This window comes from Phascolarctos cinereus, unplaced genomic scaffold, assembly GCF_003287225.1.
Source record: "Phascolarctos cinereus isolate Bilbo 61053 unplaced genomic scaffold, phaCin_HiC Scaffold_9;HRSCAF=440, whole genome shotgun sequence".
Lineage (NCBI taxonomy): Eukaryota > Metazoa > Chordata > Mammalia > Diprotodontia > Phascolarctidae > Phascolarctos > Phascolarctos cinereus.
The window spans coordinates 248,091,469-248,103,078 of NW_027556402.1; the positions used below are offsets into that span (position 1 = coordinate 248,091,469).

At 36.4% G+C, this 11,610-nt stretch overlaps 1 protein-coding gene across 1 annotated transcript; it reads left to right on the top strand.

Moving 5' to 3' along the window:
- The first annotated feature begins 5,584 nt into the window (after nt 1–5,584).
- On the top strand, nt 5,585–6,517 carry LOC110199471 (olfactory receptor 5AR1). The gene has a single exon (XM_020974343.1). It carries the CDS (start codon nt 5,585–5,587, stop codon nt 6,515–6,517), a length of 933 nt encoding a protein of 310 aa, XP_020830002.1.
- Nucleotides 6,518–11,610: the final 5,093 nt, after the last annotated feature.

Sequence of the window (11,610 nt, forward strand, 5' to 3'; positions counted from 1 at the left end):
ATTCCACTTTATCAGTGTCTCAGTTAACATGTAGTACCTAGAACAGAGAACAGCACCCTGGATGTGGTCCTACCGGGGCAGAGGACAGAGAGATTTTTGCCTCCTATATTCTGGATTAGACTTACCAGTGCTTGTGCCCAGTTGTGTGGAAGGGATGGACTGTTTCAGGGTACAGTTTTCTCATCTACAAAATGGAGATAATGATATTTATATCTTAAAAGCAAAGCAGGATTAAAGCAATTAGGTAAGAAGTAGGGTTAGAGAAGTTTAAAATGATAGGAGAAAGGGAAAAGATATGTCTGGGATCATCAACCATAGACTTGAAGCTATAAAGGACAGTAGAGGTCATCAAGTCCAATCTGCTCATATTACAGATGAAAAGACTGCAGTACAGAGGTTAAGTTACTTGTCCAGGTTCATGCAGCAATCAAGTGTATGAGGCAGGACATGAACTCCAACCTTGTTGACACTGAGTTCGATGCTTTATGCACTATACTACCTAGGTACCAGACTAGGGCACTTAAGACACACCCTGCTTGGGTACCAGGATTCATCTCGCACCTAAGTGAAAGGCAAGACCTAAAATAACATATGGAAAGCTTCTAGTTTGATATCCAAGAAAACTGAGGGAAAAGAATCTAGGTTGGAGTGCCAGGTAGAAGCAGGATAGAAATAGAAATATAGATAGATAAAAATAGATAGATCTACGCAGATCTCTATCTATCTATCTATTCAGCTAGGTGGCATAGTGGTTAGAGCACTGGACTTGGAATCAGGAATACTCATCTTCATGAATTCAAATCCTGCCTCAGACACTTACCAGATACTTGACCCTGGGCAAGTCACTTAATCCTATTTTCCTCAGTTCCTCATATGTAAAATGAACTGGAGAAAACAATGACAAACAACTCCAGTATCTTTGCCAAGATAACCTCAAATGGGGTCACAAAGAGTCAGGCATTACTGACAACAGCTAACACTACTATTATTATGCACACACACACAAACACATACATACATATACATACATGCACACGCATATATTTCTTAGAAATTCAGGCAAAGACTTAGAAAGGTAGTGATGGAATGGAGAGGAAAAGTTTCCTATATCCTGGAACCTGTCCTAACTGGACCTGTCCTAACTGGACCCAGCTAGACTGTGCCATTCAAATATCAAATTTTAACTTGATATCATTGGTAAATTCTGAAAACTTTCCTGAAAATGTTCTCTAGCCTCCAGTGAGGAGGGGGAACTTTTCTGGATCTACACTTTAGCCCCATCACCTTCCTCCCTCATATTCCATTCAATTCAATAAATGTTTGGGTGTCTATTCTGTGCAAGATATGAGTCCGATACAGAGGGTAAAGAGACAAAATTATAAATTGTCCTTGGTAATGGTTTGTAAACGTTATCCCAGTCTTAGAACAAAGACCTGAGAAATTTGGAAGAGGAACATGAGAAGGTAGAAATTGCCCTGACTGTTTATTTATGACTATTATATGTGTATACATATATATATATATATATACATATATATATATATATGTATACACATATATGTGTGTATATATTATATATGTAATATATATTATATCATATTGTTATATATTATGACTACCCAGTATCCAGGAAAGCATATCATCAGAAAGATTAAGGAGTATTTTTAAATGGGCATCTTTAAATTATTAATAACAATAATAATAATTAACATTTATATAGTGCTTACTATGTTCTAGGCACTCTGCTAAGTATTTTGCAATTATCTCATTTCATCCTCACAACCATCCTGGGAGATAGGTGCTATTGCCCTCATTTTACAGATGAGGAAACTGAGGCAAACAGGTTTAGTAAGTTGCCTAGGTTCAAATAGCTAGTAAGTGTCTGAAGTCAGATAAGAATTCAGACCTTCCTAACTTTAGACCCACTGCTCTAACCACTGTTACACCTAGCTGTCCATGAAGTTGACACCTTGAGCATTGACATAAATAATGAATTTGCTATTCTCTTTGGTCAATATTTATTTTTTTCTTCCTATTATTGCACATTACCTTGAAGTAAAATACAGTTGTTCACCAAATTTAATTCGATTCCTCCAATAATTATTGAGGACTTACTACATGGGAGGCACCTATTTCCCTGTTCAGTGCAGGAGTTAAAAGTCTGAATATGTAGCAAGTTGTTTTGCCATAGCAGGAAGAGGGTCAGATATGAAGTAAAGAGTCCTGGGTTTACAACCTGATTCTGACCCCTAGTGGCTATGTGACCCTGGACAAGTCATTATCCTCTGACTCTTAGTTTCCACATCTGTAAAGTGAGGAGAATAATAATAACTCTTGGGCTACCTCCCTCAAAAGATTGTTGTGAGAATCAAATGATATCATGACTGTCAAATGTTTTCTCAATCATATTTATTATTATTATTATTAATTATTATTATTATTATTATTATTATTATTATTATTATTATTATTATTATCATCCTGTGTGGCTCACTATTTTGGTACTAGATGAAGTCAGGAGAGATCTGGGTTTGAATTTTCCCTCTTCCAATGTACTAGTTCTATAACCACAGACAAATCATTTAACCTCTCTCAGTCTCAATTTTTTCACCTGTAAAATGGAGAAAATAATACTTCTAGTCCATAATTTAGAGGGTTGTGATGAGAGCCAAAATGGATGATTATGATAAAATTCATTTTAAACTTTAGCTATAGAACTATCAGGTCATTTATTGAGGGCCTATGATATACCAAACACTGCGCTAAAAGCTGGAAATACAAACCTGTATGTAGACTGCAAAGGGATTCAACAATCCAATTCAACAAAAGGGTATGAAGTGATGCCTACAGCATGACGAAAACACTTTGCCTGATGCTAGGGATGCAAAGATTAAAAAAGGACCTAATCCCTGCCCTCAAGGAGCTTACATTCTATTGAGAATGAGTAGAAATCAATCCATTCATCAGTTAGCATTTTATTATCCACCACATATATGCCAGACACTGTGCTGGGCTCTAAGGATACAAAGAACAAATTGAAATCATCTCTGCCCTTAAGGAGCTTATAGTCTATTGAGAGAATTAGCTATTACCCAAATAAGTAGATACAAAATATGTAGAGAGTTAGTACAAGCTGCTTGTTGGGAAGGGGAGGCCGTAGCATCTGAGAAGATGAAGATACATAGAAAAGGCATCTGAGGTGAGCTTTGAAGGATGCTTATTATTCTAAAAGCATTCCAGGAATTAGGGACACCATGCAGAGGTCTGAGGAAAGGAGACTGGACATCTTTTATGACGAACAAGAGGAAGCACTGATTGGCTAGAGCAGGAGGGGGGAAACTGAGGCCGCCAGGCCACACGAGGCCTTCTAAGTCCATGGGTGCAGCCTGTTGACTAAGTCCGAGTTTTACAGAACACATCCTTTTATTAAGGGGATGTGTTCTGTAAAGTTTAAATTCAGTCAGAGGGCCACACTTGAGGACCTAGAGGGCCATGTGTGATGTTGAGGCCTCAGGTTCCCCACTCCTGGGCTAGACCAAAGAGTGTGCGAAGCTGTATAAGATGAATAAGACTGGAAAGGGAGGTTGGACCAGGTTGTTAAGGGCTCTAAATCTCAGAAAGACAAGGTTTTAATTTGAAACTAAAGGTTATAGGGAGCCAGTGGACCTCACTGAGCAGAGTAGTGACATAGAACTTTGCTTTAGGAATATCACCTTAGCAGTGTCTCGAGTAAATTTAATAAAGGTAGACTGGGACACAGACTCCAAACAAAATCAGTTTATTAAGTGATGCATTAACCGTTAACAAAGTGGGTCAACCTTGGTAAAGCCAAAAATCCCAATAAGGAGGGGACCCTCTTTATTGACATACAAGAAAAATGGGTCAGGGTAGTCATAGAACATTATGATTGGCTGTATTAGGAAAGGCAGGCTGGCATTCCTGTGAGGCCAATCACACCCATCTCTGACAGTTATTGTTGTTGAATTGTTTCAGTTGTGTGCTATTCTTTGTGACCCCTTGTGGGATTTTCTTGGAAAGTGATTTGTCATTTCCTTCTCCAGCCCATTTTATAGGTGAGGATCTGAGACAAACAGTTAAATCACACACAAGATATATATGTGTGTGTGTGTGTTGTGTGTGTGTGTGTGTGTGTGTGTGTATGTGTGTATATGTATATGTATATATATGTGTGTGTATATATGTATATATGTGTGTATGTAGATGTATGTGTATATATGTATATATGTATATATACGTGTGTGTATGTCTATACATATATACACATAGATAGAGAAGAGATATAGAGAGAGACAGAGAAGAAATAGAGACAGAGACAGAGAGAGAGAAGAGTTTAGTTGTACATAAACTTATCTGCCTTCCTAAAAGGGAGTGACTGTCTTTTGCCTTTACTTATCACAGTGTCTGGAACATAGTAAGTGATTAATAAGTGAATTTATATATGTATGTGTGTGTATGTTTACATACATATTCATTTATACACATATAATTTAATAGGGTAGTAATAATAATGTCCTAATTATGTCCCATTCTGAATTTTTTATATTTTCTTCAGTTCATTTAAAAAAGTTGTATTGATTGGTTTTTGCACATGGTAATTACTTCTCTTCTCTGTTTCTCCTGAAAGGGATGTGATGAACATGAAATGCCAGAAGAGACATAAATGTTTGAATATGGCTAATGTGAACATTTGTTTTGGTGAACTATGAAGTTATGAATTGAGGGGTTTGTTTTTCTTTCTCTTAAAAATGGTTAAAAAGGCAGGATAGTGGGAGTGACAGATTGATAAAATTAATTGATAAAAAGTTGATAATTTTAATATATAAGACATATTAAAATAATAAAATCTATTTTGAAATATTCCAATTAAAATGATGACCCAAAAAGTAAATGTATATTATTTTTTCATGCCTACATAAAGTCTACATTGAAAAGTGAGATAATGCTAAAGAAAGAACAGAATTCAAACCTCACCTTAAAGAAGCGTAAAAGAGGTGTTCAGAGCATCTTATGGTGTCTTTTATTGGGTCATTTCACTTGCTCTCCAGAAATTGTGATATATCCTATGGTTAGGGTTCCCCTTTTATGTGCATTCACAATGGAATTTTCTGTATTAATATATTTCCATGATTTTTTTTTCTCTTCAGAACAATGTGTTAATAACTAGAAACAATAATCACTTAACATTCAGTGAGGGCAGCTGCTCAATCAAGACAAAGTACTTGTCATGTAATCAGGCATTGCTTCATTGTCCTCAAAACACCAATTTCCATAAAGAGGCCACACCTGCCATCACTAAGAAATACTCACCTTCTTCCACCTTGACTTAACAATTGAGAATTTCTGTTTGAACTCTATCGACCGTCTCATCTCAATCACCCAGATTAGAACCATAGAGTATTAAAGCTGGCAAGGATTTTGAGATCGTTCTTGTTCCACTACCCATCCAATGAAGTATCACTTCCCTGATAGAGAAAGTATCTCACCTCTCTGCTTAAGAGAGGTCATTTGAAGCTTACACTAGTTATCCTCAGCCCAAGGTTAAGAGTGCCTAACAATTCAACAGATGGATAAAAGAAACCACTCAGCTGTGACGGAGTTTATTTTTATGGGCATCACCCAGGACCCACAGCTGCAGATTATCTTCTTTGTGGTGTTTCTCGCTGTCTACCTGATTGATGTTGTAGGCAACATTGGCATGATTGTCCTCATTGTGATGGATGCACAACTGCACACGCCCATGTACTTCTTCCTTTGTAACCTCTCCCTGGTGGATCTTGGCTACTCATCTGCCATTGCCCCCCGAATGCTGGCAGACTTCCTGACCCGGCACAAGGTCATCTCCTTCTCCAGCTGTGCCACCCAATTTGCCTTCTTTGTGGGGTTTGTGGACGCTGAGTGCTATGTCTTAGCTGCTATGGCATATGACCGATATGTGGCTATCTGCCGCCCACTTCACTATAGCACCATCATGTCTAACCGGGTCTGCCTGGTGCTTACAGTGGGGTCCTACATTGCTGGGCTGGTGAGTCTGATAGCCCATACTTCACTCACATTCAGTCTCAACTACTGTGGTTCCAACGTCATCAACCATTTCTTCTGTGAAATTCCACCTCTCCTGGCTCTCTCTTGCTCAGACACCTACATCAGTGAAATCTTACTTTTCAGCCTGTGTGGCTTCATTGAGTTCAGTACTATCCTCATCATTTTCATTTCTTATGCCTTCATCCTTGTTGCAATCCTCAGGATCAGCTCTGCTGAAGGCCGGCTCAAGGCTTTCTCAACCTGTGGATCCCACCTCACTGGTGTCACCCTCTTCTATGGGACAGTCATGTTCATGTATCTTAGGCCAACATCTGCCTACTCCCTGGACCAAGACAAATGGGCTTCTGTGTTCTATACTGTCATTATTCCTATGTTGAACCCCATGATCTATAGTTTGAGAAATAAAGATGTGAAAGCTGCTTTCAAAAAACTGACAAGCAGGAAACCTCGGTAATCAGAATAAAAAGGGAGATAAAAGGTTGCCCCAAGTTTTCAGTACAATAGAGGAATAAAACCAGAGCAGAGACCAAATACATTTTTTCAGCAATGCTATGTAAGGTTGAGCTTCATATTCTTTGAGTAGGAATTAGGACAATTGCTGAATGAGTCTTGAAATATGGATGCAATATGATTAAGATATGTTGAGTGAAGTGTTTTTGCTGGAAGAAATTGTTTGTTGTTACATTTGAAAATTAAGATAAATTGAGTGACAAGGTTCCAAGCATGATCAATTTAACAGGCAAGCAGTAACCAATAAATTGGGTCAATGGCCTCTCTGAATGACCAGAGGCTCTGAGTGGGGGCTGACAGGGTCTTTCATAACAAGTAGTGAGATGACAGAAGAAAATCTCCAGCAATCTAGGTGTTTCTTCTTCTGATTGTTTATTATTAACATAATCAGAATTGAGATTACATCATGTGGACCTCCCCTTCCGAAACCACCTTAACCACAGCCAAGACGTGTGATTCCAGTAACAAGATAAAAGTTCCCAGGCAATGGAAGGAGCCTTCAGTTCTTGAGAGTTGCAGTAATAGTTGATGAGATTTGACCTTTAGGTTAACCAAGTTTCTCTGGAAAGTGGGTGATGGATAAGGTTACAAAGATGGAGGTAATTACAAGACAAAAGCATGACCTTTAAGCAAGTTTTTTTCCCCCAGATGTGAGTGGTGGATGAAGTTTATAAGGGGAAGGAACCATGAAAGAGAATATTAAATCTAACTTAAGTCTTAGCAAAATAGAATTAAAAACAATTTTCAATTTCAATTTTCAATCAATTCAATTCGTAAGAGTAACTAAATAAGAAAGTAGTATTGTCAAATAGTTCATTTCATCAAGAGCTTGTCATAACTGATCACCAAAATGACAAAGCAGAATTCCAGAGAAGCCAATGAGAATTCATGCTACTCACCTATGGACTGAAAGGTGGTGGTCTTGTTGAAATTTTTGGACATGGCCAATGCAGAAATCTTTTTTTTGAAGGGTGGAGCTTGACAGCATATTTGTTGCAAGAGTATTATTTTTTTCTCTTTTCAATGGAGAAGGTAGAAGGGGGGGGCAGCTAGGTGGCATAGTGGATAGAGCACTGGCCCCGAAGTCAGGAGGACCTGAGTTCAAATCCGGCCTCAGACTAAACACTTGACACGTCTTAGCTGTGTGACCCTGGGCAAGTCACTTAATCCCAATTGCCTAAAAGAAAGAGAGAAAGAGAGAGAGAGAGAGAGAGAGAGAGAGAGAGAGAGAGAGAGAGAGAGAGAGAGAAGGTAGAAATGGGAAAGAGAGAAAATTGATATTAGAAAAAAAATTTAATTAGAAATTAGAAAATTAATTAGCAAAAAATTAAAAGTCAAGCCCATTTAGTTTATTTTTCTTTTGTTGGCAGTGTTACTAAATTGGTAGATCAAAAGACTGCACCATTTACCTAGGTTTTGGCCTAGGTAAAAAAAAAAAAAAGATTGAGAAATTTGGCCTAGACAGCAATGTGATAAGGTGGATTCAGAATTGGTTGAATGAACTGGTTTAAATTGTAGTTATTAATAGTTAAACAACAACTTTAAAGGAGGTTTTGAGTGGAGTACCCCAGGCACCTACAATATACACTTTGCTCTTTAATCAGTGACTTGGATAAAGGGAAATCTGGCATACTTAAAATATGTTGATATACAGATATAGATGATATAGATATATTTGTAGAGATAGATAGATACATAGATTACATAGATAGATGGACAGATGGATAAAATGAAAATATAGATATTGTAATAAATGTAGATTTTTTTTTATTTTTTGGTTTTCACTTGGGTTACATTTTCCACTGTATCCTCTCTCCCCTTTGTTTTAAAGTGGAAGAAAAAAAAGTTCAGCAAAACCATCCAGTATTTCAATATGTCTAAAGAGTCTATGAGTATATGAAATGGTCTATACCCACCTCAGCAAAGAAATGAAAAGATGTGTCTTCTCTTTGAGGGAAAACTTGTTCATTATAATTTCATAGCTTTCAATTTCACTTACTTTGTTGAAGATTCCATTTTCATTGTTTTCATGATTTTACTTATTTTACTTTGCACCAGTTCATACAAATCTTTCCATGATCTTATATAGTTATTATCCTCTTTATGTCTTATAGCATGGGAATATTACATTACAAAAGTAGACCACTATTTGATTAGACGTACACCATAGATGGACATTTGCTTGTTTCCAATTTTTTTTGCTACCAAAAATGAAGGGGAGTTGGATTGGCTGCTACAACTTTCTTTGCATATATGAGGTCTTTCTTTTTGTCCTTGACCTGAGTGTATGCCTCACAGTGGAATCTCTGAGACAAATAATAATTTATTTGAGAAATGAGGCCTTTATCAAAGGCACTGTATTTTCCCCCAGCTTTTGGCTTTCCTTCTAATCATGGGTGGATTGGTTTTGTTTGTGTAAAATCTTTTTGATTTAATATAATCAAAATCATTTATTTTATATCTTGTAGTGCTCCCTATCTCTTGTTTGGTCATAAATTATTCCCATATCCATGGGTCTGACAGGAAAACTATCACATGCTCTCCTAATTTATGTCTAAATCACATATCCATTTTGACCATACAGTGCAAGATGTTGTCTATACCTAGTTTCTGTCAAGCTATTTTTCAGTTTTTATTTTTTTAAATAACATTTCATTTTTCTGAATTACATGTAAAAACAATTTTTAGCATTTCTTAAACTTTGAGTTCTAAATTCTCTCCTTCTCTTGCCCCCCTTCCTTCTTCCCTTCCTTCACCCCTCACTGAATATTGTAAGCAATTTGTTATAGGTTATATGTGTACAATCATTTAAAACTTTTTTGTTTTTATATTGGTCACATTATGAAAGAAAACACAGACCAAAAAAAAAAAAAGAAAGAAAGAAAATAAGAAATAGAATTCTTAGATCTACTTTTGGATGCTAACATTTCTTTCTCTGGAAGTAGATAACACATTTCATCATGAGTCCTTTGTAATTGTCTTGTATATTGTATTGCTGAAAATACCTAAGCCATTCATAGTTGATCATTTTACAATATTGATGTTAACTGTGTACCGTGTTCTTCTGCTTCTGCTCACTTCACTTTGCATCAGTTCATGTTAAGTCTTTCCAGTTTTTCTTTTTCTGAAATCATCCTGCTCATCTTTTCTTATAGCAAATAGTATTCCATTACTATCATACACCACAACTTGTAGAGCAATTCCCCAGCAGATGGCCTCCCCTCAATTTCCAATTCTTTGCCACCACAAAATAGTGCTCCTATAAAAATATGTACAAATGTATTTTTTTCTTTTAAAAAAAATGTGTTTGGGATATAGACCTAATAGTGGCATTGCTGGATCAAAGGGAATGCACAGTTTTATAGCCCTTTGGGCATAGTTGCTCTTCAGAATGGTTGGACCACTTCACAGTGCCACCAACAGCACATTAATGTCCCAATTTTCCCACATCCTCTCCAACATTTATTATTTTCCTTTTCTCTCATATTGGTCAATCTGATAGGTATAACTTGGTTCCTCAGATTTGTTTTAATTTGCATTTATCTAATTGTTGTGATTTAGAGCATTTTTTTTCATAAGACTATAGATAGCTTTGATTTCATCACCTGAAAACTGCCTAGTTATATCCTTTGATCAATGATCAATTGGGGAATGACTTATGTTCTTATAAATTTGAATCTTTTTTTCTAAGTAGTTGAGAAATGAGGCCTTTATCAGAAACATTTGCTATAAAAATATTTTCTCCAAATTTTCTGCTTTCCTTCTAATCTTAGGCACATTTGTTTTGTTTGTGCAAACATTTTTTGATTTAGTATATTCAAAATTTTCCATTTTTATATCTTATAATACTCTATCTCTTGTTTGGTTATACATTCTAACCTTATCCATAAAACTTTCAGGTAACCTATTCCATGCTCCCCTAATTTGCTTATGATATCACTTTTTATGTCTAAATCCTGTATCCATTTTGACCTTATTTTGGTATACGGTCTAAGATGTTGGTCTATACCTATTTACTGCGATCCTATTTTTTAGTTTTCCTAGAAGTTTTTGTAAAATAGTGAGTTCTTGTTTCAAAAGTTTGGATCTTTGGGTTTATAAAACGTTAAATTGCTATGGTCACTGTATGTTGTGTACCTAATATCTTCTACTGATCCACCATTCTATTTCTTAGCCAGTACCAGATTGTTTTGGTGGTTACTGCTTTAGAGTACAATTTTTTGTTAATTTATTTTGATTTGTCAACAATCACTTCCATATGCTATTGAGTTTAAAATCTTTCTCCCCCTTCCTATCCACTACCCTCCCCAAGACGTCATACAATCTGTTTTAGGCTATACATATACATTCCTGTTAAACATATTTTCATATTAGTGATGTTGTAGGTAAGAATTAGAAACAATAGGAGGAATCACCAGAAAGAGGAAAGAAAACTCAACAGAAGGGAAAAAAAAACTGACAACTAGTTTAATCTGCATGCAAATTCCATAGTTCTTTCTTTGGATGTGGATAGCATTTTCCATCACGAGGCCTCTGCAGATGTCTTAGATCCTTGTATTGCTGGGAGCCATTAAGTTTATCAGTATTAGTCATTGCACAACATGGCTTTTACTGTGTACAGCATTCTCTTGGTTCTGCTCACTTCACTTAGCATCAGACCATACAAGTCTTTCCAGGTTTTTCTGAAATCAGCCTGTTCATCATTTCGTATAGCACAATAATTTTCCATTACATTCATATACCCAACTTGTTCAGCCATTCCCCAATTGATGGATATCCTCTCAATTTCCAATTCTTTGCCACCACAAAAAGAGCTGCTATAAATAGTTTCATACATGTGGGTCTTTTTCCCATTTGTAGGAGCTCTTTGGGATATAGCCTTAGATGTGCTATTGCTGAGTCAAAGGGTATGCACATTTTTATAGCTCTTTGAGAATAGTTACAAATTGCTTTCCAAAATGGTTGGATCATTTCACAACTCCACCAACAATCCATTAGTGTTCCAATTTTCACACATCTTCTGCAACATTTATCATT

Excerpts from the sequence above, each read along its gene's own strand:
- LOC110199471 (XM_020974343.1), top strand. The coding sequence starts at position 5,585 with ATGGATAAAAGAAACCACTCAGCTGTGACGGAGTTTATTTTTATGGGC.